The following is a 22,370-nucleotide window of genomic DNA, read 5'->3' as shown; positions in this document are numbered from 1 at the left end:
ACGTTACAAGGCAGTACAGCTCATAGACGTGCCACTGCCTTGTAACGTCAAGTGTGCTAACTGTCGAGAAAGCACATCGACGGAGAAAGACTTGAGCAAGACGCTAATAAGTCAGTCTTATTGTTTGTTCTCCAGTTTGAAATATTTACGTCGTATAAAATACATATTTGATTCTTTATTCAAGGATAAAATTGACTCAATGCGCTAGAAGCACTGTGCCGCTTCTCCTGCTATCTTTGCTTGCTAGTTAGCTTAGCTCGCTAGTTAGCTTAGCTTGTTAGCTGCTAACAGAAGTTATCAACACATCGCTAAGTAGAGATCAAGTGTGAGAGTAAAGTGTTGTGATTGTGTGAAAATGTCTACATTACACATGTTGAGAGCGTTGGTGGATCAGCGACTAACTGCTGCCGTTGAAGAAATATTTGTAGTGTTAGAAAGAACGATAGCAGAATACGAGGCGGAACTTTCTAGAACAAAAGAGGAGAACTATCAACTACTGGACGCTGTTTTCAAGAAACATCAAGTTGTGTTACACGGCACAGGTTTGTTTACTTCTTACTCTCACATCTTTACTAACTTCTAGTGATGGGTTGATGAGGCGTCATGAAGCGTTTCGACACATTGCAAAACTGTATTGATACTGTGTCGATACTGTGTCACTAAATACTGACATCTGCTGGACATTAAAAATCCCTACAGGCAACCTATGGACCGACTCAACTGACACTGATTTTATGACCTAGTATATACAATAATATAAACTAAGGCATTGTATTTCATTTAGGATTATTTCTAGAGATGAATGCATTAAAATGTAATCGGAAATTATCGGTATCGTTTTTTTTAATTATCGGTATCGTTTTTTTTTGTTTTTTTAAATCAACATAAAAAACACAAGATACACTTACAATTAGTGCACCAACCCAAAAAACCTCCCTCCCCCATTTACACTCATTCACACAAAAGGGTTGTTTCTTTCTGTTATTAACATTGTGGTTCCTACATTATATATCAATATATATACAATACCGGTTTTCGTCCTGGTCGTGGAACTGTGGACCAGCTCTATACTCTCGGCAGGGTCCTTGAGGGTGCATGGGAGTTTGCCCAACCAGTCTACATGTGCTTTGTGGACTTGGAGAAGGCATTCGACCGTGTCCCTCGGGAAGTCCTGTGGGGAGTGCTCAGAGAGTATGGGGTTTCGGACTGTCTGATTGTGGCGGTCCGCTCCCTGTATGATCAGTGTCAGAGCTTGGTTCGCATTGCCGGCAGTAAGTCGGACACGTTTCCGGTGAGGGTTGGACTCCGCCAAGGCTGCCCTTTGTCACCGATTCTGTTCATAACTTTTATGGACAGAATTTCTAGGCGCAGTCAAGGCGTTGAGGGGATCCGGTTTGGTGGCTGCAGGATTAGGTCTCTGCTTTTTGCAGATGATTTGGTCCTGATGGCTTCATCTGGCCAGGATCTTCAGCTCTCACTGGATCGGTTCGCAGCTGAGTGTGAAGCGACTGGGATGAGAATCAGCACCTCCAAGTCCGAGTCCATGGTTCTCGCCCGGAAAAGGGTGGAGTGCCATCTCCGGGTTGGGGAGGAGATCTTGCCCCAAGTGGAGGAGTTCAAGTACCTCGGAGTCTTGTTCACGAGTGAGGGAAGAGTGGATCGTGAGATCGACAGGCGGATCGGTGCGGCGTCTTCAGTAATGCGGACGCTGTATCGATCCGTTGTGGTGAAGAAGGAGCTGAGCCGGAAGGCAAAGCTCTCAATTTACCGGTCGATCTACGTTCCCATCCTCACCTATGGTCATGAGCTTTGGGTTATGACCGAAAGGACAAGATCACGGGTACAAGCGGCTGAAATGAGTTTCCTCCGCCGGGTGGCAGGGCTCTCCCTTAGAGATAGGGTGAGAAGCTCTGTCATCCGGGGGGAGCTCAAAGTAAAGCCGCTGCTCCTCCGCATCGAGAGGAGCCAGATGAGGTGGTTCGGTCATCTGGTCAGGATGCCACCTGAGCGCCTCCCTAAGGAGGTGTTTAGGGCATGTCCGACCGGTAGGAGGCCACGGGGAAGACCCAGGACACGTTGGGAAGACTATGTCTCCCGGCTGGCCTGGGAACGCCTCGGGATCCCCCGGGAGGAGCTGGACGAAGTGGCTGGGGAGAGGGAAGTCTGGGCTTCCCTGCTTAGGCTGCTGCCCCCGCGACCCGACCTCGGATAAGCGGAAGAAGATGGATGGATGGATGGATATATATCAATACAGTCTGCAAGGGATACAGTCCGTAAGCACACATGCTGGTCCACTAATAGTACTAACCTTTAACACTTCATTTGACTCATTTTCATTCATTACTAGTTTCTATGTAACTGTTTTTATATTGTTTAACTCTTTTTTTCTTTTTTCTTTTTTTATTCAAGAAAATATTTTTAATTTATTTAACTTATTTTATTTTATTAATTTTTCAAAAAAGTACCTCATCTTCACCATACCTGGTTGTCCAAATTAGGCATAATAATGTGTTAATTCCACAACTGTATATATTGGTTGGTATCGGTAATTAAAGAGTTGGGCAATATCGGAATATCGGCAAAAAGCCATTATCGGACATCCCTAATTATTTCATATTTTCATTTAAATAAAAATAGATTTTTTATCTTTTTTAGATACAGTCAATAAATAATGTGAACATGGAAATCTAAGAGAACGTGTTGTGAATGAGGATGCTTGTGGACTGGGAATGTTTTTTTTTAATACACATTTTTATTTTAAAAAAAACAGTTTTTCCAACGTATTACATTTTAGACGATTTCTCTTCTTAGTTATTATTTCTCCGGCTGACAGCATTGAGGAGGTGGATTTGTTAATGTACGACAATTCTGTCGTACAAGTGAGACATTTAACCTGCAGAAAATATGAATAGTAAACTAAGAATCATTTTGAAGAGATTTTGAATTCTAATAGATCAAGTGGAAACTTTGAGAGAAGAGGATGAAACAAATACATTTTTTTCCGATATATGATCAAAATATTCCCACACGGCGGAAATCCTTCTTTTTGCCTGAGGCTGTTCCATGATCTCCGACGACGATAAATTACAAATGACCAACGACAGAAGTGCGGCGATTCTGTTGGCAGCAGCATGTCGTTGACAGATGCGCTTCCTTATAAAAACAGTTTGGCGCGCAGGCGTCAGTGCGACACAGTTGGCGTATCGGTCACGTGACCCAAACAACTCATGATCGGTCACGTGACTTTCTAAAAGCGGTACGCGCACCGACACAGGGTTTTGCTCTATGAGCTCGACGCATGCGCCGATGCATCGGTGTTGCCGGACCCATCGCTACTACCGTATTTTCCGCACTATAAGGCGCACCGGATTATTAGCCGCACCTTCAATGAATGGCATATTTCATAACTTTGTCCACCAATAAGCCGCCCCGGACTATAAGCCGCGCCTACGCTGCGCTAAAGGGAATGTCAAAAAAACAGTCAGATAGGTCAGTCAAACTTTAATAATATATTAAAAACCAGCGTTCTAACAACTCTGTTCACTCCCAAAATGTACGCAAATGTGCAATCACAAACATAGTAAAATTCAAAATAGTGCAGAGCAATAGCAACATAATGTTGCTCGAACGTTAATGTCACAACACACAAAATAAACATAGCGCTCACTTTCTGAAGTTATTCTTCATTCGTAAATCCTTCGTCTTCGGTGTCCGAATTGAAAAGTTGGGCAAATGTGGGATCCAAAATGGCCGGTTCCGTCTCGTCGAAGTCATCGGAGTCAGTGTCACTGTTGTCCAGCAGTTCTGTGAATCCTGCCTTCCGGAAAGCTCGGACCACAGTTGTGACCGAAATATCTGCCCAGGCATTTACGATCCACTGGCAGATGTTGGCGTCGTCTGGCGCTGCCTCCCTGTCTTAGTGAAGGTGTGTTCGCCTTCTGTCATCCATTGTTCCCACGCAGTTAGCAGTCTAGCTTCGAATGCCCTGTTGACACCAATATCTAGCGGCTGGAGGTCTTTTGTCAATCCACCCGGAATGACGGCGAGTATTGAATTAAGCACGTAAGCGTGTCTCTTAATGTGATGTTATGAGCTAGCAAATATAACAACTACACTACCCAGCATGCAACGATAGTTACGAGCATGCGCGGTAGCCCTGAGAAGAGTTGTTGTATGCTGGCAGTTAGAATGTGGTTATGAGCACGCTGTGAGTAAACGTTGAGAACTCAGTTAACACGCCTCGTCTGCATTATTTATAATTAGACAGACAACACACTTAATAGGAGCCATTTTGGGGTCTTTACATAAACACACAAATGGAAATGAAACGTCACATATCCCAGCATGCACCGCGCGCTTCTTCTTCTTCCGGGGGCGGGTGGTTGCTTACAGTAGAAGAAGAAGCGCTTCCTGTTCTATGGGGGCAGGTGCTTACCTTGGCGGTTGCTTGCGTAGAAGAAGAAGCGCTTCCTGTTCTACCGGGAAAAAAGATGGCGGCTGTTTACCGAAGTTGCGAGAACGAAACTTTATGAAAATGAATCTTAATATTTATCCATATATAAAGCGCACCGGGTTAAAAGCCGCACTGTCAGCTTTTGAGTAAATTTGTGGTTTTTAGGTGCGGCTAATGGTGCGGAAAATACGGTACCCAGAAGTCATTTTGTTAAAAGCTATCTCTTTAAAACATGCTGTAAAAATGCATATCCTCTGGAAATATGCCTTATAATAGCCACAAATTGGAGGATACATTTTTAATTAGGATAACATTGAAAAAATAGTTTAAAGGTTTTATGGAATTTTCCAGGGTGTACCCCGCCTTCCGTCCCCCTGTGACCCCAAAAGGGACAAGAGGTAGAAAAATGGATGGATGGATGGAAAAAGACAACATAGAATATTATTTACAAACCCAGTTTCCATATGAGTTGGGAAATTGTGTTAGATGTAAATATAAACGGAATACAATGATTTGCAAATCATTTTCAAGCCATATTCAGTTGAATATGCTACAAAGACAACATATTTGATGTTCAAACTCATAAACTTTTTTTTTTCTGCAAATAATCATTAACTTTAGAATTTGATGCCAGCAACACGTGACAAAGAAGTTGGGAAAGGTGGCAATAAATACTGATAAAGTTGAGGAATGCTCATCAAACACTTATTTGGAACATCCCACAGGTGAACAGGCAAATTGGGAACAGGTGGGTGCCATGATTGGGTATAAAAGTAGATTCCATGAAATGCTCAGTCATTCACAAACCAGGATGGGGCGAGGGTCACCACTTTGTCAACAAATGCGTGAGCAAATTGTTGAACAGTTTAAGAAAAACCTTTCTCAACCAGCTATTGCAAGGAATTTAGGGATTTCACCATCTACGCTCCGTAATATCATCAAAGGGTTCAGAGAATCTGGAGAAATCACTGCACGTAAGCAGCTAAGCCCGTGACCTTCGATCCCTCAGGCTGTACTGCATCAACAAGCGACATCAGTGTGTAAAGGATATCACCACATGGGCTCAGGAACACTTCAGAAACCCACTGTCAGTAACTACAGTTGGTCGCTACATCTGTAAGTGCAAGTTAAAACTCTCCTATGCGAGGCGGAAACCGTTTATCAACAACACCCAGAAACGCCGTCGGCTTCGCTGGGCCTGAGCTCATCTAAGATGGACTGATACAAAGTGGAAAAGTGTTCTGTGGTCTGACGAGTCCACATTTCAAATTGTTTTTGGAAACTGTGGACGTCGTGTCCTCTGGACCAAAGAGGAAAAGAACCATCCGGATTGTTATAGGCACAAAGTGTAAAAGGCAGCATGTGTGATGGTATGGGGGTGTATTAGTGCCCAAGACATGGGTAACTTACACATCTGTGAAGGCGCCATTAATGCTGAAAGGTACATACAGGTTTTGAAGCAACATATGTTGCCATCCAAGCAACGTTACCATGGACGCCCCTGCTTATTTCAGCAAGACAATGCCAAGCCACGTGTTACATCAACGTGGCTTCAAAGTAAAAGAGTGCGGGTACTAGACTGGCCTGCCTGTAGTCCAGACCTGTCTCCCACTGAAAATGTGTGGCGCATTATGAAGCCTAAAATAGCACAACGGAGACCCCCGGACTGTTGAACAACTTAAGCTGTACATCAAGCAAGAATGGGAAAGAATTCCACCTGAGAAGCTTCAAAAAATGTGTCTCCTCAGTTCCCAAACGTTTACTGAGTGTTGTTAAAAGGAAAGGCCATGTAACACAGTGGTGAACATGCCCTTTCCCAACTACTTTGGCACGTGTTGCAGCCATGAAATTCTAAGTTAATTATTATTTGCAAAAAATAAAATAAAGTTTATGAGTTTGAACATCAAATATGTTGTCTTTGTAGCATATTCAACTGAATATGGGTTGAAAAGGATTTGCAAATCATTGTATTCTGTTTATATTTACATCTAACACAATTTCCCAACTCATATGGAAACGGGGTTTGTATATCCTTTAGATCAGTGGTCCCCAACCACCGGGCCGCACAAGAAATAAAAAATAAAAAATAAAAAATCTTTTTTTTTTTTTTTAAATCAACATAAAAAACACAATATATAGATTATATATCAATATAGATCAATACAGTCTGCAGGGATACAGTCCGTAAGCACACATGATTGTATTTCTTTATGAAAAAAAGTATTATTATCACCGAAGGACAGTAGAATGAGGCTAAACATGTTACACACAAAGGACGGGCAAGCTAATAGCTAAGCTCGCCGCTAAACTAGCTTGAAACGAGAAGAAATAAGTGCTTAGTCATTTTTCCCATTCAAAATGAATTGGCCGTTTTTCAAACTTCTACCATTTCCACTTTTTTCAAGCGATTCAAATCATTCCACCTTCAACATATTCCACTAATCCTGGACATTCAAACTATCATTTTTCCAAGTTCAAAAAAATTCGAAGAATACCCAGAATTCCCGTTTTTTTTCAAACCCTTTTTTCACCCTTTTTTTTGTCGACCACATTTTTCAACCCACTTCAACCGTTCCACGGGAAAATGATTCCTCTTAATTAGAAGAAAAAATCAAAGTTGGTTTTTTTGGGGTGAGTTTTTCCTTGCCCTTATGTGGGCTTTGTACCGAGGATGTCGTTGTGGCTTGTGCAGCCCTTTGAGACACTTGTGATTTAGGGCTATATAAATAAACATTGATTGATTGATTGATTTTTTTCTTTGGAAAAATTCCCGGTTTTCCCGAAATTCCAGGAATTCCATAATACTATTTCTCAACCAAAAAATTTTACTACTTCAACATTTCTCGACCGATTTGAAAAATTCCAACACCAACCATTCACTCATTCAGAACATTCACATTTTTTAGCATTTTCAAAAAAAAATCTGCTTTACCCCAAATTTCCATGAAATTCTCATTGAAAATAATGGGACATTTTTCATCCGATTCAAACCGTTCCAACTTCAAACTGTTCAGCCTATTCGGTAATCACGAGATTTTCCTTGAAAAATTCCAAAAATTCCTAGAATTCCACGTTTTCCAGGACATTTTTCCCCATTCAAAATGAATTAGCCATTTTTCAAAATTCCACCATTTCCACATTTTTCAACCGATTCAAACCATTCCACCTTAATCAGTTTTCCAAGTAAAACAAATTCCAGAAGTTCCAAGAATTCTCGTTTTTTGAAACCCTTTTTTCACCCTTTTTTCTGTTGACAACATTTTTCAAGCCACTTCAGCCGTTCCACCGTCAAATCATTCCTCTTAATCAGGACAGAAAACAAAGTTGTTTTTTGAACTGGAAAAATTCCCGGTTTTCCCGAAATTCCAGGAATTCCATAATACTATTTCTCAACAAAAAATGTTTACTATTTCAACATTTCTCGACCGATTTGAAAAATTCTAACACTAACCATTCACTCATTCAGAACATTCACATTTTTTAGCATTTTCAAAAAAAAAAATCTGCTTTTCCCCAAATTTCCATGAAATTCTCATTGAAAATAATGGGGCATTTGTCAAAGTTCCACAACTCCAACATTTTTCATCCGATTAAAACCGTTCCAACTTCAAACTGTTAAGCCTATTCGGTAATCACGGGATTTTCCTTGAAAAATTCCTAGAATTCCACGTTTTCCAGGACATTTTTCCCCATTCAAAATGAATGAGCCATTTTTCAAAATTCCACCATTTCCACATTTTTCAACCGATTCAAACCATTCCACCTTCAACATATTCTACTAATTCTGGAAATTGAAATGATCAGTTTTCCAAGTAAAAAAAATTCCAGAAGTTCCAAGAATTCTCGTTTTTTGAAACCCTTTTTTCACCCTTTTTTCTGTTGACAACATTTTTCAAGCCACTTCAACCGTTTCACTGTCAAATCATTCCTCTTTATCAGGACAGAAAACAAAGTTGTTTTTTGAACTGGAAAAATTCCCGGTTTTCCCGAAATTCCATAATACCATTTCTCAATTAAAAATGTTACGACTTCAACATTTACTCAACCCATTTGAAAAATTCCAACACCAACCATTTCAACTCATTCAGAACATTTCATATTTTTTTTAGCATTTTCAAAATAATTCCCGCTTTCCCCGAAATTCTCAAAATGAAAGTTCCACAACTCCCACATTTTTCTTCTGATTCAAACTGTTCCAACTTCAAATTATTCAGTGTGTTCAGGAATTGTGTGCTCCCGTTCAACACTTATTAAAATAAATTCCCGGATTTTCTAGAATTCCCAGTCTTTAGGGACATTTAACCCCATTCAAAATGAATTATCCATTTTTCAAACTTCCACAATTCCCACATTTTTCAAACCATTCCACCTTCAACACATTCAATTAATCCTGGACATTCAAACTATCATTTTTCCAAGTTCAAAAAATTCGAAGAATACCCAGAATTCCCGTTTTTTTCAAACCCTTTTTTCACCCTTTTTTCTGTCGACCACATTTTTCAACCCACTTCAACCGTTCCACGGGAACATTTTTCCTTTTAATTAGAAGAAAAAAATCAAAGTTGTTTTTTTCTCTGGAAAAATTCCCGGTTTTCCCGAAATTTCAGGAATTCCATAATACTATTTCTCAACAAAAAAATGTTACCACTTCAACATTTCTCGACAGATTTGAAAATTTCCAACACCAACCATTCACTCATTCAGAACATTCACATTTTTTAGCATTTAAAAAAAAAATCTGCTTTTCCCAAAATTCCCAAATTTCCATGAAATTCTCATTGAAAATAATGGGGCATTTTTCAAAGTTCCACAACTCCAACATTTTTCACCCGATTCAAACCGTTCCAACTCCAAACTGTTCAGCCTATTCGGTAATCACGGGATTTTCCTTGAAAAATTCCAAAAATTCCTAGAATTCCACGTTTTCCAGGACATTTTTCCCCATTCAAAATAAATGAGCCATTTTTCAAAATTCCACCATTTCCACATTTTTCAACCGATTCAAACCATTCCACCTTCAACATATTCCACCAATTCTGGGGGAAAAAAAATTTCCAAGTAAAAAAAATTCCAGAAGTTCCAAGAATTCTCGTTTTTTGAAACCCTTTTTTCACCCTTTCTTCTGTTGACAACATTTTTCAAGCCACTTCAACCGTTCCACCGTCAAATCATTCCTCTTAATCAGAACAGAGAACAAAGTTGTTTTTTGAACTGGAAAAATTCCCGGTTTTCCCGAAATTCCAGGAATTCCATAATACCATTTCTCAATTAAAAATGTTACGACTTCAACATTTTCTCAACCCATTTGAAAAAATCCAACACCAACCATTTCAACTCATTCAGAACATTTCATATTTTTTTTAGCATTTTCAAAATAATTCCCGCTTTCCCCGAAATTCTCAAAATGAAAGTTCCACAACTCCCACATTTTTCTTCTGATTCAAACTGTTCCAACTTCAAATTATTCAGTGTGTTCAGGAATTGTGTGCTCCCGTTCAACACTTATTAAAATAAATTCCCGGATTTTCTAGAATTCCCAGTCTTTAGGGACATTTAACCCCATTCAAAATGAATTATCCATTTTTCAAACTTCCACAATTCTCACATTTTTCAAACCATTCCACCTTCAACACATTCAATTCATTCCTGGACATTCAAACGATCATTTTTCCAAGTTCAAAAAATTCGAAGAATACCCAGAATTCCCGTTTTTTTCAAACCCTTTTTTCACCCTTTTTTCTGTCGACCACATTTTTCAACCCACTTCAACCGTTCCACGGGAACATTTTTCCTTTTAATTAGAAGAAAAAATCAAAGTTGTTTTTTTCTCTGGAAAAATTCCCGGTTTTCCCGAAATTTCAGGAATTCCATAATACTATTTCTCAACAAAAAAATGTTACTACTTCAACATTTCTCGACACATTTGAAAATTTCCAACACCAACCATTCACTCATTCAGAACATTCACATTTTTTAGCATTTTCAAAAAAAAATCTGCTTTTCCCCAAATTCCCAAATTTCCATGAAATTCTCATTGAAAATAATGGGGCATTTTTCAAAGTTCCACAACTCCAACATCCGATTAAAACCGTTCCAACTTCAAACTGTTCAGCCTATTCGGTAATCACGGGATTTTCCTTGAAAAATTCCTAGAATTCCACGTTTTCCAGGACATTTTTCCCCATTCAAAATGAATTAGCCATTTTTCAAAATTCCACCATTTCCACATTTTTCAACCGATTCAAACCATTCCACCTTCAACATATTCTACTAATTCTGGAAATTGAAATGATCAGTTTTCCAAGTAAAAAAAATTCCAGAAGTTCCAAGAATTCTCGTTTTTTGAAACCCTTTTTTCACCCTTTTTTCTGTTGACAACATTTTTCAAGCCACTTCAACCGTTTCACCGTCAAATCATTCCTCTTTATCAGGACAGAGAACAAAGTTGTTTTTTGAACTGGAAAAATTCCCGGTTTTCCCGAAATTCCATAATACCATTTCTCAATTAAAAATGTTACGACTTCAACATTTACTCAACCCATTTGAAAAATTCCAACACCAACCATTTCAACTCATTCAGAACATTTCATATTTTTTTTAGCATTTTCAAAATAATTCCCGCTTTCCCTGAAATTCTCAAAATGAAAGTTCCACAACTCCCACATTTTTCTTCTGATTCAAACTGTTCCAACTTCAAATTATTCAGTGTGTTCAGGAATTGTGTGCTCCCGTTCAACACTTATTAAAATAAATTCCCGGATTTTCTAGAATTCCCAGTCTTTAGGGACATTTAACCCCATTCAAAATGAATTATCCATTTTTCAAACTTCCACAATTCCCACATTTTTCAAACCATTCCACCTTCAACACATTCAATTCATCCTGGACATTCAAACTATCATTTTTCCAAGTTCAAAAAATTCGAAGAATACCCAGAATTCCCGTTTTTTTCAAACCCTTTTTTCACCCTTTTTTCTGTCGACCACGTTTTTCAACCCACTTCAACCGTTCCACGGGAAAATGTTTCCTTTTAATTAGAAGAAAAAATCAAAGTTGTTTTTTTCTCTGGAAAAATTCCCGGTTTTCCCGAAATTCCAGGAATTCCACAATACTATTTCTCAACAAAAAAATGTTACTACTTCAACATTTCTCGACCGATTTGAAAAATTCCAACACCAACCATTCACTCATTCAGAACATTCACATTTTTTAGCATTTTCAAAAAAAAAAATCTGCTTTTCCCAAAATTCCCAAATTTCCATGAAATTCTCATTGAAAATAATGGGGCATTTTTCAAAGTTCCACAACTCCAACATCCGATTAAAACCGTTCCAACTTCAAACTGTTCAGCCTATTCGGTAATCACGGGATTTTCCTTGAAAAATTCCTAGAATTCCACGTTTTCCGGGACATTTTTCCCCATTCAAAATGAATGAGCCATTTTTCAAAATTCCACCATTTCCACATTTTTCAACCGATTCAAACCATTCCACCTTCAACATATTTAACTAATTCTGGAAATTGAAATAATCAGTTTTCCAAGTAAAAAAAATTCCAGAAGTTCCAAGAATTCTCGTTTTTTTGAAACCCTTTTTTCACCCTTTTTTCTGTTGACAACATTTTTCAAGCCACTTCAACCGTTCCACCGTCAAATCATTCCTCTTAATCAGGACAGAGAACAAAGTTGTTTTTTGAACTGGAAAAATTCCCGGTTTTCCCGAAATTCCATAATACCATTTCTCAATTAAAAGTGTTACGACTTCAACATTTCTCAACCCATTTGAAAAAATCCAACACCAACCATTTCAACTCATTCAGAACATTTCATATTTTTTTTTTAGCATTTTCAAAATAATTCCCGCTTTCCCCGAAATTCTCAAAATGAAAGTTCCACAACTCCCACATTTTTCTTCTGATTCAAACTGTTCCAACTTCAAATTATTCAGTGTGTTCAGGAATTGTGTGCTCCCGTTCAACACTTATTAAAATAAATTCCCGGATTTTCTAGAATTCCCAGTCTTTAGGGACATTTAACCCCATTCAAAATGAATGATCCATTTTTCAAACTTCCACAATTCCCACATTTTTCAAACCATTCCACCTTCAACACATTCAATTCATCCTGGACATTCAAACTATCATTTTTCCAAGTTCAAAAAATTTGAAGAATACCCAGAATTCCCGTTTTTTTCAAACCCTTTTTTCACCCTTTTTTCTGTCGACCACATTTTTCAACCCACTTCAACCGTTCCACGGGAAAATGTTTCCTTTTAATTAGAAGAAAAAATCAAAGTTGTTTTTTTCTCTGGAAAAATTCCCGGTTTTCCCGAAATTTCAGGAATTCCATAATACTATTTCTCAACAAAAAAATTTTACTACTTCAACATTTCTCGACAGATTTGAAAATTTCCAACACCAACCATTCACTCATTCAGAACATTCACATTTTTTAGCATTTTCAAAAAAAAATCTGCTTTTCCCCAAATTCCCAAATTTCCATGAAATTCTCATTGAAAATAATGGGGCATTTTTCAAAGTTCCACAACTCCAACATTTTTCATCCGATTCAAACCGTTCCAACTCCAAACTGTTCAGCCTATTTGGTAATCACAGGATTTTCCTTGAAAAATTCCAAAAATTCCTAGAATTCCACGTTTTCCAGGACATTTTTCCCCATTCAAAATAAATTACCGTATTTTCCGCACCATAAGGCGCCCTGGGTTAAAAGCAGCGCCTTCAATGAACGGCATATTTCAAAACTTTGTCCACCTATAAGCCGCCCCGTGTTGTAAGCCGCATCTAACTGCGCTAAAGGAATGTCAAAAAAACAGTCAGATAGGTCAGTCAAACTTTAATAATATATTAAAAACCAGCGTTCTAACAACTCTGTTCACTCCCAAAATGTACGCAAATGTGCAATCACAAACATACGTATATCAACATGGACAGAGCTGCGTGAAAAAAGCCACCCGGCCTCTTCGCGTAAACTTAAACTTACCTTAACCACTCGCTCATCTTTTCTTCATCCATCCCTTCGAGTTAGCTTTTATGATGACGCCGGCTGGAAAGGTCTCTTTTGGCAAGGTCTTCCTTTTGAATATCACCATGGGTGGAAGTTTCTGGCCATTAGCATGGCAAGCTAGAACCACAGTGAAGGATGACTTCTCATTCCCTGTGGTGCGAATATTCACCGTACGTGCTCCCGTTGTATCCACGGTGCGGTTCACAGGAATATCAGTTGCTGTGAAATAGTAATCCGTGTGCGGATGGAGAGATTGCGTCTTTTCATGAACCGGATCCTTGTCGCTTTGTAGGAGCCATTTTGTGGTCTTTACAGATGTAAACACACAAAGGAAATGAAACGTACGGTGATATCCGCGCGCTTTTTCTTCTTCTACGCGGGCGGGTGGTTGCTTACAGTAGAAGAAGAAGCGCTTCCTGTTCTATGGGGGCGGGTGCTTACCTTGGCGGTTGCTTGCGTAGAAGAAGAAGCGCTTCCTGTTCTACCGGGAAAAAAGATGGCGGCTGTTTACCGAAGTTGCGAGACCGAAACTTTATGAAAATGAATCTTAATATTTATCCATATATAAAGCGCACCGGGTTAAAAGCCGCACTGTCAGCTTATGAGTAAATTTGTGGTTTTTAGGTGCGGCTAATAGTGCGGAAAATACGGTAGCCATTTTTCAAAATTCCACCATTTCCACATTTTTCAACCGATTCAAACCATTCCACCTTCAACATATTCCACCAATTCTGGAAAAAAAAATTCCAAGTAAAAAAAATTCCAGAAGTTCCAAGAATTCTCGTTTTTTGAAACCCTTTTTTCACCCTTTCTTCTGTTGACAACATTTTTCAAGCCACTTCAACCGTTCCACCGTCAAACCATTCCTCTTAATCAGAACAGAGAACAAAGTTGTTTTTTGAACTGGAAAATTCCCGGTTTTCCCGAAATTCCAGGAATTCCATAATACCATTTCTCAATTAAAACTGTTACGACTTCAACATTTCGCAACCCATTTGAAAAATTCCAACACCAACCATTTCAACTCATTCAGAACATTGACATTTTTTTTTAGCATTTTCAAAAAAAATCCCGCTTTCCCCGAAATTCTCAAAAAATTCCATGAAATTCCCATCGAAAGGAATACAATGAAAGTTCCACAACTCGCACATTTTTCATCTGATTCAAACCGTTTCAACTTCAAAATATTCAGTGTGTTCAGGAATTGTGTTCTCCCTTTCAACACTTATTAAAATAAATTCCCGGATTTTCTAGAATTCCCAGTCTTTAGGGACATTTAACCCCATTCAAAATGAATGATCCATTTTTCAAACTTCCACATTTCTCAAACCATTCCACCTTCAACACATTCAATTCATCCTGGAAATTCAAACAACTATTTTTCCACATTCAACAAATTTCCAGGAATTCCTGTTTTTTTTCTAACCTTATTTCCAACCTTCTTTAGTGCGATGACTCCTTTCACATTGTTCAACCCATTTCAACCGTTGTACTGTCAAAAAATTCCTCATTCCTCTGAGTCAGGACAAAAAACCAAGTTGGTTTAAGAACTTAAAAAATTCCTGGTTTTCCCGAAATTCAAACTCTTCAATATTCAAACCATTCCAACATTCAAACTATTCTTACATTCATACTACATTCTGTCAGCATTTCAGTTCAACTTCAGCATTGGAGCATTCACACACAATTTTTTCAGGAATTGCTTCATCTAGTTATTATTATTATGATAATTAAATGTAGCTTACCACATTGAATGTGTGGACTGCATGAAGGATGCCTTCTCAGTTCTCACTCTAATGCAATTTGAGTGTCTCGAAACGCACTAAATTAATCTAATCCATTATTACTATTATTAATAAGATAAACAAGTTACATTTTGAAGGAGTAGTCAGTAATCTGATTACTTCTTCCCAGTTTAACTGTGGCAACACTATCTAAATGAAAGCAAAACAGATGTCATTTTGTTTGGCCAACATGTTGACTGTGCTCATGCCTTTTTTGATCAGACATGTCTCTAAAGATAAATGTGAAAATCACAGTAATTATTGTCCACCAGCAGGGGGAGCTCATCACTAGTACTACTGCGTGGAGGCTGGCATGTGGCACATTATTTACTGTGTGTGTATGACTTATTCAGAGGGAGAACAGCACACTAGTATGGATTACAGGAAAGACTTTTAGGTTGTTTTTATATGAATAAGGTGGATTGGACGTTGGCCTGGGAAGGCATTCCCCTGAAGGTCTTCTTCAAGTGTCAGCTGGAAGTACCCTGACTGCTGTGAGGGGAAACTGATGAGATTGTGAGATCATATGTTGGTGCAGGACAATGTCTCATGTGACTGAGCAAAGCTGGACATTTCTAAAGAATGTTTGTTTTCTCCTGTCCCGCAGACGTCAAAGAAGAACCTCTACCTCATGAGCAGGAGGAGGAACCACAGCCCCCCCACATTAAAGAGGAAGAAGCAGAACACATCGTTAGTCAGGAGGGAGAATGTCTTGAAGATCTGGAGGAGTTCCCAGTGACTGGTGTCCCTGTGAAGGGTGAAGATGATGAGGTCAAAGGTGAAAGTGAGGAGAAGAGCAGCAGCTCAACACAACACATGACAACAGAAGCTGATGGAGACCACTGTGGAGGATCACAAGCAGACAAGCTCTTAGCTCCACTATCAGATAGTGAGGACACAACGTCACACTCTCCTGACACTGATGATGAAGACTCTAAAGATGATAAGACATGTCACACTGACAACACTCACTTCAAATGTTCTCACTGTGACAAAACCTTTAAATACCTTAGTTATCTGAAAAGACACGTGAGAACACACACCGGAGAAAAACCTTTTTCTTGCTCAGAATGTGGTAAAGGTTTAGTAACAAGTTGCAATTTGAAAGTACACATGAGAACACACACCGGAGAAAAACCTTTCATCTGTTCACTCTGTGGTAAAGGTTTTACAGAAAGTCAGAATTTGAAAGTACACATGAGAATACACACTGGTGAAAAACCTTTTTCTTGTTCAATCTGTGGTAGAGGTTTTGCGCAAAGTTCATCTTTGGTAAAACACAGAAGAAGACACACAGGAGAAAAACCTTTTTGTTGTTCAATCTGTGGTAAATGTTTTGTTCTAAATTACAATTTGAAAGTGCACATGAGGGTGAAAAATCACATTCCTGTTCAATCTGCAACAGAAGCTTTTGTGAGCGATCAAACCTTGTAGCACACATGAAAAGACACACAGGAGAGAAAGTGTTGAGTTGCAGTGTGTGTGGTGAAAGATTGTCTTCTAAGTACCAGTGTAAGAAACACAAGTGTGCTGGTGAGAACAGCAGCAGCAAATGAAACTGCAGGATTTGAAATAAACTGTCAAGACTTTAATTTGGACTTTCTTTCTTTCTTTCTTTCATAGTTCTTTTTATTGATTTCACATTCACATTGACAACATATTCAAACCCTCTTCATCCCCTACCCCTGCTGTCACTCAAAACAAAAACAAAAAAACAAAAGTAAGAGTACAAAAGTACCCGGAGTAAAAAAATAAATAAATAGATAAAGTTCAGTACAAGGCACCTAAAACACAGTAATTGAAAACTGAAACATAATGTAGACGCAGCATGACAAGGCCATATCTAGGTACATATCTAGGGCTCTTCCTGCACTTGTGTAGAAGATTGGTCAAAAAAAGTAAAAAAAGGTCTCCACACTTTAAAAAACTTGTTTTCAGAGCCCCGTAATGTGTATCTTATTTTCTCCAGCTTCAGGTTTGCTAGTACGTCCCTTATCCAGTGGGAGACTAAGGGTGGGTCAGCCTCCTTCCACTTCAACAATATCAGGCGGCGTGCGAGGAGGGTGGTGAAGGCAACTATTTTGTGACCCCCGACAGGTAGTTCCATCCCTTCAGGAATGATTCCAAATACAGAAATGAAAGGGTTTGGATCGATTTGAATTGTTAAAACCGTAGAGAGTGCTTCGAAGATGGACTTCCAGTACCCCTTTAGCTTCGGACAAAGCCAAAACATGTGTATTAATGTTGCGTTATCTAGTTTACATCTATCACATAATGGGTTAATATGGGGAAATATTTTTGCTAATTTTGCTTTTGAGAAGTGCACCCGGTGTATCACTTTAAATTGGACCAGTGAGTGTCGTGCGCACATTGAAGATGAGTGAACCCTTTTCTCAATGTTTGCCCAGGTTACGTCATCTATTGATGTTTGGAGGTCTTGTTCCCATGCTGTTCTGATTCTTAGCATGGAAGTGCATTCTAATACTGAGAGTAAATTAAGTATATGTGAGATTGCCCTCTTCTTTATTGGATTTAAACACATAATTTCATCTGTGGTTGATTTAGAGGGTTTGTTAGGGAACTGCGGAAGAACTGTTTTAACATAATCCCTTATCTGGAAATATCTAAATATATGGGAACTGGGTAGATTAAATTTCTTGGACAACTCCGTAAAAGAGGAGAATATATTGTCTATAAAAAGATCATTGAAGCATTTCAAACCCCTTTGATGCCACATATTAAAAGCTGTGTCAAGTGTTGAAGGTGGAAAGCAGTGATTTGATGCTACTGGACTGAAAAGGCTCATTCCTTGCAGGTTAAAATGTTTTCGAAATTGACAGTATATTTTGAACGAGTGACTTACTACAGGATTAATATTAATTGTCTTCACTGATAGAGGCATAATTTGGACTTTCTAACAACATCAGCACATATAACATGTGTGACATTGTTGTTTGGGTAACAATCTTTTTAATATGCTTCTACATTTATAGATTAGATATTTTATATTAGTGCTTTTTTCAGGCCAAGTACATGCATTAATATGCAACATTGTGTGCTTTTATTAAAAATCAAACAGAACAATTTGACTGAAAAGGTGAGAGTAAACAGTACAAGTCATATTTTACATACAATAAACATTTTATGTGTATATATATTCATTATATAATTTTTGATTTATTCATAATAGTGTTTTTTATAGGTGTTTGAAATATTACATATTTTTATTTTTAATTGTTAATGATCACATAGATTAGCACCTTTTATATGATATACATATGTACTGGTTCACATCTGGACCACTTCAGGAAGCATATTATTATTTACTTTATACATCATTTGAACAGTTGTCTTTTATACAATTTAAAATGTGTGATTTTATGAATCATTTGTTGGGTCTCTATAATCCATTTTATTAATGATCTTTATTACTCTATTTTGTAATATGGTGATTGTGTTGTGATTGTTTTATATGTATGTCCCCAGACCTTTATGCAATATAAAAGTGAGCGAAAATGGCTAAATTGTTTGTGTAAGGATGGTTTTGTTTTTACAAACATACATTGGTGGATAAAAAAAAATCCCCAGTATTGTGTTTTAAACTTTTTTTTACGTTTTTTTATTTCTTTTTTAACATCCCCAAAACAATATCAATATCAATCAAATTTTGGAGTGTCAGGCAAAAGCCAATATTGTACATCATCCCACAGAGATTTACTTTGCATACATTCATAAAATAAACTGTTTATTTTGTTTCGCTATCACAGAACGAACACGTGTTGTCATCTTTTGCAAAACATCTTAAAAATGATTTTCAGTTGTCCTTTGCATTTGGAAGAATGAAAACTTTGAAGTTATGAGTATTTTTTTTGTTCCAGAGAAAATACAGTAAAGACGAAATAGTAAAAAATTAAAAAAAGATAATATACTGTAATTCAAATATTTTGAATGAAAGCCTTTTTAATTTTTGTAATTATTTTTATTTGCAGGTCGTATTTAATGAAATCTTCAAATAATAAAATACTTGTATCAGTCAATAAGTGCATCAGCGACCAAATGCCTTTTTCAAGCCATTGCTGTACAAAGATGGACTTGTTTCTCATTTTAATATAAGAACAATTCCATAGTGGAGTATTGTGTGTGATGAAGTTGTGTTTGTAAATTAGTTTCCAGTACAACAACACTTGCTGGTAGAGAGAAGTACAGTTCACATTTCAACCGATACGGCAAAAATTCCGGTACTTAGGAATCGACACCAGTCCTCAACTGTACCACTTTTCGGTACTTTTGTGTGTGTTAATAATATTACAATGTATATTAGCATCAATCTAGCACAATTTTCGTAAAGTGGAGCCTTACTTTATCTACTTTGTAGCATTTTTTGAGTCCATTTCTTTGTTGGCATTGACAATTGCATACCTGCCAACTTTTGAAATCAGAAAAACCTAGTAGCCAGGGTCCAAGGGCCGCAGGCCCCGGTAGGTCCAGGACAAAGTCCTGGTGGGGGGTTCCTTCGCCCCCCCGACGCAAAATGATTATTAGCATTCAGACAGGTTAAAATGTTGCTAAAACCATCACTTTTCTATCAGTCACAGTGACTTTTCAAAACAAAAATATTACAGCAAAAATCATATGGGTTGATTGACATGTTTATTCTGTAAGCTAACTTCAATAGTTTGAAATTATTTTGACAGTTAATGCCAGTTATCCTGTCAACCTTTCACAAGACTTCAATTTGTTAATTGAAAGTATAAACAGTATAAACACTTTTTACAGTAAACAAATGGTAAAACAGTACTAAACAATTCCATTAAAAAAAAAAATTGGTGTCATTATTAACTTTCTGTCCAAGCTTGTATAATCTACTGCCTTGTTCAATTGTAAAAAATATTCTGTGCCTAAAATTCACATTTCTATCACAATTATCATACTGTAAACATGGTAAGCTAACTTCATTAAAATTAATAGTCCTGTCAATAGCATGGAATTACAATTCAAATGTAGTTTTTTTGTAAGCCTTTCAAAAGAATTCAAAATATGAAAAATTCATGAAAATTAATTTAAGCCATCAGACACTTGAAAAGTGGCACATCACATCTCTAATGTAATCATTTGAACTTTTCAACAGAAATAGCACTGCAAAAATATTAAGGACATACTTCTGTATTTTGGTAGTTATGCTGTCAACATTTAACAAGATTTCTTCAACTTGGACTTGAAAGCATAAATAGTATAAACACTTTTAACAGTATAACAGTACTAAACTATTCCAATAGATAACATTGGTGTCATTGCCTTTTTGTTTGCTCAATTATTGCCTCCGTAAATAAAAGTTCGGCATTTATCACATCCAAAGAATCTGTTTGGGCGACGAAAAACGTTGAAAGTTTTCCACTTGTATCGCTAGCAACGGCATTAGACTTGTGTTTTTTTGTCCCAACGTGGTCTTTTACATCGCTAATTCCTCCGTGTCCGATCGAAAAAATCTTGTCTGCACAAGGTGCAATTCGCGTAGTTTTCACCCTTTTTGAATCAAGGGGTTCGGCTATAAGCCGCCTACCGGCCCGACCAGAGCAGGTGGAGTTCAGGGGTTGAGAGGTGGAGATCCTTGGGCTCAGGCTCGAGGCCTATCTACAGCTTGCCATCCAAGACTTAGGGACCTGGCCTGCGTAAGCACAGGACCCGAAGTTCAATCAATGTGCGCACATAACATCAACATTAAGTCATCTATCGTTCGACCTTCAATAAATAAGTTACACTTATTATTATCATTATTAGCTATAATACTGCTAACTAGTGATGGGTCCGGCAACACCGATGCATCGGCGCATGCGTCGAGCTCATAGAGCGAAACCCTGTGTCGGTGCGTGTACCGCTTTTAGAAAGTCACGTGACCGATCATGAGCTGTTTTGGTCACGTGACCGATACGCGAACTGTGTCGCACTGACGCCTCCTCTGAGCCCTGTGAGCGGCTCTTTTCTACAGCCGGAGAAATAATAACTAAGCAGAGAAATCGTCTAAAATGTAATACGTCGGAAAAACTTTTTCTTTTTTTTTTTATAAAAATGTGTAAAAAAATAAAATTAAAAAAATTCCCAGTCCACAATCATCCACAACACGTTCTCTTAGATTTCCATGTTATGATACATGTTCACATTATTTATTGACTGTATCTAAAAAAGATACAAATATATTTTTATTTAAATGAAGATATGAAATAATCCTAAATGACTTGGTTTATATTATTGTATATACTAGGGCAGAGGTCACCAACGCGGTGCCCGCGGTCACCAGGTAGCCCGTAAGGACCAGATCAGTCGCCCGCTGGCCTGTTCTAAAAATAGCTCAAAGAGCAGCACTTACCAGTGAGCTGCCTCTATTTTTTAAATTGTATTTATTTACTAGCAAGCTGGTCTCGCTTTGCTCGACATTTTTAATTCTAAAAGAGACAAAACTCAAATAGAATTTGAAAATCCAAGAAAATATTTTAAAGACTTGGTCTTCACTTGGAATAAGCGGTAGAAAATGGATGGATGGATGGGTCTTCACTTGTTTAAATAAATTCATTTATTTTTTACTTTGCTTCTTATTACTTTTAGAAATACAATTTTAGAGAAAAAATACAACCTTAAAAATGATTTTAGGATTTTCAAACAAATATACCTTTTTACCTTTTAAATTTCTTCCTCTTCTTTCCTGACAATTTAAATCAATGTTCAAGTAAATTTATTTATTTTTTATTGTAAAGAATAATAAATATTTTAGCTTCTGTTTTTTCGACGAAGAATATTTGTGAAATATTTCTTCAAACTTACTATGATTAAAATTCAAAAAAAATATTCTGGCAAATCTAGAAAATCTGTAGAATCAAATTTAAATCTTATTTCAAAGTATTTTGAATTTCTTTTAAAATTTTTGTTCCGGAAAATCTAGAAGAAATACTGATTTGTCTTTGTTAGAAATATAGCTCGGTCCAATTTGTTAAATATTCTAACAAAGTGCAGATTGGATTTTAACCAATTTAAAACATGTCATCAAAATTCTAAAATGTATCTTAATCAGGAAAAATTACTAATGATGTTCCACAAATTATTTTTTTAATTTTTTCAA

The 22,370-nt window shown here is 37.5% G+C and overlaps 2 protein-coding genes across 2 annotated transcripts in view; one reads left to right on the top strand and one right to left on the bottom strand.

The window, feature by feature from the left end:
- LOC133575706 (uncharacterized) overlaps nt 1-22,370 on the bottom strand; it is a 39,310-nt gene that overhangs the window by 10,481 nt on the left and 6,459 nt on the right. The window lies entirely within an intron of this gene.
- Nucleotides 66-16,857, top strand: LOC133575770 (uncharacterized). Its single transcript, XM_061928595.1, has 2 exons — nt 66-542; nt 15,867-16,857. The coding sequence occupies exons 1-2, from the start codon at nt 356-358 to the stop codon at nt 16,691-16,693; spliced, it is 1,014 nt and encodes a 337-aa protein (XP_061784579.1). The 5' UTR covers nt 66-355; the 3' UTR covers nt 16,694-16,857.

Source organism: Nerophis lumbriciformis, linkage group LG33, assembly GCF_033978685.3.
Source record: "Nerophis lumbriciformis linkage group LG33, RoL_Nlum_v2.1, whole genome shotgun sequence".
Taxonomy (NCBI): Eukaryota; Metazoa; Chordata; class Actinopteri; order Syngnathiformes; family Syngnathidae; genus Nerophis; species Nerophis lumbriciformis.
The sequence above is the reverse complement of the archived record's forward strand: the minus strand, read 5'-3'. Positions and strand labels throughout refer to the sequence as shown.

Bases quoted from the DNA above. Each gene is read 5' to 3' on its own strand.
- LOC133575770 (XM_061928595.1), top strand. From the start codon at position 356: ATGTCTACATTACACATGTTGAGAGCGTTGGTGGATCAGCGACTAACT. The intron at 543-15,866 runs GTTTGTTTACTT...CCTGTCCCGCAG, and splicing joins AGTTGTGTTACACGGCACAG to ACGTCAAAGAAGAACCTCTA.